The 5896-nt window shown below is 32.3% G+C and overlaps 1 protein-coding gene across 1 annotated transcript; it reads left to right on the top strand.

Moving 5' to 3' along the window:
* Positions 1-925: 925 nt before the first annotated feature.
* LOC114181393 (receptor-like protein EIX2) lies at positions 926-5420 on the top strand. Its single transcript, XM_028067837.2, has 2 exons — positions 926-4314; positions 5114-5420. Exon 1 carries the CDS (start codon positions 973-975, stop codon positions 4267-4269), a length of 3297 nt encoding a protein of 1098 aa, XP_027923638.2. The 5' UTR covers positions 926-972; the 3' UTR covers positions 4270-4314; positions 5114-5420.
* Positions 5421-5896: the final 476 nt, after the last annotated feature.

Here is a 5896-nt window from a genome sequence, read left to right on the forward strand (position 1 = left end):
GAAGCTTTTCAATTTGTTATTCGCACATACTGATATAGAATAGTGGTATTCAAAACCGAATTAATCTACCAAAATATCGGAAAATCGATTCAAACTAACTGAATACCATAATAAAAACTTCTGCACGAATAATATGTTAAAATATGAAGAAAGATAAGTAAAAGAAATATGTAATGTGAAACGAAACAAAGGCAACATCCAGGTTATTGATGCGGGTTGATATGAAGAGTACGATTCACATGTGCACATTATAATTTACACACTAACATGTTATCTCAATTCATCATTTAATTTTTTGCTAAACACAAAAGTCAATAACAAGTGTCACATATGAAAGAAAAGAAAAACACAATTCAGCGTTTTCAGATATGAAAATGAAGATAGTTTTCTACGTTGATTATTACTAAAACTAACTATTTCTAGAAGAATGGAAAATATATTTAGGTCTTTCAAAGAAGTAAGAATAGAATAAGGTAAAGGTGAGTTTCCACTACTTTGAGGATAAGATTTATATATTAATTTTTCACCACCGAGAGAAGTGCAATGCTCCCAAACTCCACTTTACTTTGTGAAATAATATACATACCATGTGGTGAGCATGGTACGTATATTTCTGTGAGACACCCTAATGCGTGATGAAAGAAGTGAACGAAGATTACTCTCTGAATGAACCACGCAATACAATTCTAAATAAAAAATATCATGCAAAAGTATGTTAGGAGTAGTCTTTGTTTGAATGCTAAAGCAACGGTTTCACATTATGAAATCTTCTTTAATATTTTTAAGTTTATATATCCACTCTCCAGCCTTTATAGGTCATAAGAACCCAGAATCCATCACTTAGCTATAGAATTATCAATATATATAACTTGCAATCGAGCTTTCTTAGCAACATCACAAGAAAAAACCCAGATTACAATTGCATTGGCATTATCTTGTCTTCAATACAGATTTTTCTTTCAGCTAGATACAATGGGACGTTACTCTCTGACCACATTATATGCTCTTCTTCTTTCCTTGCATGCCTTGGGATTTGGTCTCGGATTCACAAGGTCAATAAGAGGTTTTGATGCAAAGTGCATGGAGAATGAGAGACAAGCACTCCTCAACTTCAAACAAAGCCTCATAGATGACTATGACATACTCTCTACATGGACTGTCCACGAAAATAACACAGATTGCTGCAGTTGGAAAGGAATTCAATGCAACCATCAAACCGGTAATGTGCATTTACTAGATCTTCGTTGTCTAGATACACAATATTTGAGAGGTCCAATCAATCTCACTTCATTAATTCACTTGCAATATCTTCAACATTTGGATCTCAGCAACAATGATTTTCTGTGGAATCACATCCCACAAGCCATTGGCTCTTTCACCAACTTACAATATCTCAACCTCTCATTTTCTGAATTTAGTGGGAGGATTCCTTTCCAGCTCGGAAATCTTTCACTACTAAGGTATCTAGACCTTGGAAGAAATCATCTTCATGGACCACTTCCTTTTCAGATTGGGAATCTTAGAAAGTTACAATATATTGATCTTGGAGGGAACTCTCTATCAGGAGAAATCCCATTTCAACTTAGGAATCTCAAGGAGCTACAATATCTTGATCTTGCAAGTAACAAACTTTCTGGAGCCATCCCTTTTCGGAATGGGAATCTTCCTAACTTACGAATTCTTAGGCTAAGTGGTGATTTTGATATAGAAGCTGAGGATTCACAGTGGTTGTCTAATCTCCATTCTTTAACAAGTCTTGAGTTGAGCTCTTTGCATAATCTTAGCTCCTCGCATCAGTGGCTACATGCTATTAGTGAGCTCATTCCAAACTTAATAGAGTTGAAGCTTTTTGATTGTTCTCTTTCAGATACTAATATCAAATCTTTGTTCCGTACTCGTTCCAACTTTTCAACTTCTCTTACTGTCCTTGATCTGTCTTTTAATGTGCTAACTACCTCGTCATTTCAACTCTTATTCAATTTTAGCCTTCATCTACAAGAACTTTATCTCACAGATAATGACATTGCTTTGTCATCTTTTCTTTATCCAAATTTTCCATCACTTCATATCCTTGATCTCTCTAGAAATAATCTAACATCATCAGTATTTCAAGACGATTTTAAATTTGGCTCCAATCTACGAGAGCTTCGTCTGTATAATTGCAGTCTTACAGATCGAAGTTTTCCTATTTCGTATGCTTCCACAATTAATTCTTCATCTCCTCTTGTCATACTTGATCTCTCCTCAAATCTATTGAAATCATCTACTGTGTTTTACTGGCTTATGAACTGCACAAAGAATCTTCAGACCCTTTATCTTGATGGCAACATGTTGGAAGGTCCAATTCCAGATGGATTTGGAAAAGTAATGAACTCTCTTGAAAGTTTTGCTGCCTCCAGAAACAAATTACAAGGCAAGATTCCATCTTTCTTTGGAAACATGTGCAGATTGCAGACCTTATACCTCTCAAATAACAGGTTGAATGGGGAAATTTCTCATTTCTTTCAAAATTCTTCATGGTGCAATAGACACATATTTCAAAATTTGGATTTATCATATAACCAAATTACAGGCAAGCTACCAAAAAGCATCACAATGCTATCTGAGTTGGAGTCTCTATACTTGGAGGGGAATTCTTTAGAGGGTGATGTCACTGAATCTCATCTTTCTAATTTTTCCAAATTACAAATCTTATTATTATCCTACAACACATTGTCTCTAAGATTTGTCTCAAGTTGGGTTCCTCCTTTTCAAGTAATAGCATTGGGTTTAGCATCTTGCAAGCTAGGTCCGAGTTTTCCTGGTTGGCTCCAGACACAAAATTCCTTAATGAGGCTAGATATATCTGATAATGAGCTTAATGATTCTGTACCAGCATGGTTTTGGAACAAGTTGCAAACTTTGGAATGGTTAAACATGTCTCACAATAATCTCAATGGTGTAATTCCAGATATACCATTAAAGCTCCCTTATAGACCATCTATAATTCTGAATTCAAATCAATTTGAGGGTGCACTTCCACCCTTTTTGCTACAAGCTTCAGGGCTGTTATTCTCTAAAAATACATTTTCAGATTTGTATTCTTTTTTATGTAACCAAATAATTGCTCCGAATTTGGCAACTTTAGATTTATCAAACAATCACATAACGGGACAAATTCCTGATTGTTGGCAATCTTTAGACCAATTACTATTTCTTGATTTGAGCAAGAATAAGTTGTCTGGGAATATTCCCATCTCCATGGGGAAACTTGTTAAATTAGAAGCCTTGGTTTTACGAAAGAATAACTTAACAGGTGGACTGCATTCCAGTTTGAAGAATTGCACTAATTTAATTATGCTGGATGTGAGTGAAAATAATTTGTCTGGTCGAATACCATCATGGATTGGAGAAAGTATGCAGCAATTGAAAATCTTGAACATGCATGGGAATCACTTCTCTGGAAATTTTCCTATTCAACTTTGTTATTTAAGGCATATTCAATTGTTGAATCTGTCCGGGAATAAATTATCAAAAGCAATTCCAACATGCTTAAAGAATTTTACAGCCATGTCTGAAAAGAGCATCAACAGAACTGAAACTCAACGCCTTATGTATGGGTTCAATATGACTGATTGGGAAATCTACGGTCCCTATGCGTCTTTTGACTACAGGCTTGACATAACGTGGGTGTGGAAAGGTGTGGAACAAGTGTTCAGAGATCCCCAATTGAATCTTAAGAGTATTGATCTCTCAAGTAATAATTTGACAGGTGAAATACCAAAAGAGGTTGTGCATTTGGTTGGGATGGTTTCTTTAAATTTATCAAGAAACAATTTGAGTGGAGAAATTCCTTCTGTGATTGGAAATTTAAGTTCACTTGAATCTCTTGACTTGTCAAGAAATCATTTGCATGGAAGAATTCCTTTTTCTCTTTCTCAACTTGATTTCTTAGGAAAATTAGACTTGTCATACAACTCTCTTTCTGGAAGGATTCCATTGGGAAGACATTTGCAGACGTTTGAAGCCTCAAGTTTTGAAGGAAATAGTGATCTTTGTGGTGAACAACTCAACAAAAGTTGTCCTGGAGACCATACAACAGCAAAGCTAAAAGAAGCAGTAGAAGGTGATGGGGATGATTTTGTTTTCTATGAAGCATTATACATGAGCATGGGTCTAGGGTTCTTTGCAGGATTTTGGGGCTTAATAGGGCCAATTCTTATTTGGAAACCTTGGAGAATTGCTTACCTAAGGTTCTTGAACAGATTGACAACTGAGATACAGCTATGATGAAAATGCCAAATTTCTGCAAATGGATCAAAGCTAGGGTAGCAGGTATGTTTTTGTGAATATGCGTAAGCCTATTGTTGCCATAATTATAATGTAATGTGGGAGGAAAAAAAGAGTGGATGCTTTGCTTTTAACAAGTTTAATCTTGTTTTATATTTCACTTAAGTTATGCAGATGAAATCATGCAACATGTTTAGTTCAGCTGTTTGATTTATAAGTAAAATCAGTTACTTATGATGGGAAATAATGTTTTAATTCAACTGAAATGTGATTATTGATGTCTGGTTTTAATCCTTTATTTGATCCTAACTTGATGCTTTCAGTTTGTAAGTGTCCAATATATATGGGAAAAAAAATACCAAATTAACATAAATTAATGAAAGAAAAAACATGAGAATTTTGTGAAAAAATTAAGTAGTTGGAAAAAGTTTTTCAATAAAGATTCGTAATATATTTAATTTTCTCTTTCCTTTTAAGAAAAATTGCTTCTTGCAAAATAGCATCATGCATTTTACTTGTAATTCGATATTGTTATATCTTCTTTGTGAAATGTTGATTTTTACTAGACATTGACCTATTCATCCTCCATTCGTAAATAAATATATATTTCAAACTTGAATGCACACCACTCAACTAAAATCCTTGACCATGATGATAGAAGTAAACATTTATAGCAATGAACATTATGCATAATAAGATTTGTAAAAATGGCATTAAGAATAAAGTTTAAATTTATGTGCAGTAAGAAATAACAAGTCGATCATTTATCAAAAGAAACATGATAAATTACTCTCATGTATTTTGTTATTCATTTATATTATTCAATTTTATTTAATTTTTGCAGGTGGCTAGTTGTTTACATTTTGCATGTGTTCCTCTTTCAAATTTGAAGCAGGGGACTCTGTACTAGATCTTGTGTCAATTGTGGTTTAAATGTTTTCTCATAAAGCGTTGCAAAAGCTTGTTCTCCATATGAAACACGTTTCTTCATTGATAATTATGTATCTTTTGACTTCAAATATGCTTGTAACTTTTAACTTTTGTTTTATGATTAATTCTTTTTATTAGGAAATTTATTTGTGGTAAAATATATTTGTAGAGATTGAATTAGGTCTTAAATTCAAAAGTTACATATATAGAATTTTGTAGAATTGAGCTAAATTTAAATTTTACTCTCTTAAAATAGTAAAAAAAAAATATTAACAATCACGTTATAGTATATTTATAACAATTTGAGTAAAAGATTTCAACTGAATCATTTTATACTTACCATTTGAATTGTGGGAGAACACAAGATAATTAAAAAGAAAAAAGTAAGGTTAAATAAGAATCGAATAATCATCACTATTTTATCTCCACTACAAAAATCAAAACAATTCATAATTTGAGGTAGACACAATTTTCTTACATAAAATTGGAAATGTAATTTTTTTTCATAACTACGTGTAATTTTTTATATGTATGTTTTTGAAATTTTTTAAATTATATTTATATTTTTGAAATTATTTTAAATTCTACATATCTTTTAAATTTTTAAATTTTTTAAAAATTATATGTAGTATATTTTAGAAATTAATAGAAATTAAATTGTGTGACTTTTTATTTTTTTATAAAACACAACCTTTAA

Source organism: Vigna unguiculata, chromosome 4 (assembly GCF_037176805.1).
Source record: "Vigna unguiculata cultivar grain cowpea cultivar isolate G323 ecotype 2 chromosome 4, ASM3717680v1, whole genome shotgun sequence".
In the NCBI taxonomy this organism is placed as follows: domain Eukaryota; kingdom Viridiplantae; phylum Streptophyta; class Magnoliopsida; order Fabales; family Fabaceae; genus Vigna; species Vigna unguiculata.

Coding starts and splice junctions, on each gene's coding strand:
- LOC114181393 (XM_028067837.2), top strand. CDS start 973: ATGGGACGTTACTCTCTGACCACATTATATGCTCTTCTTCTTTCCTTG.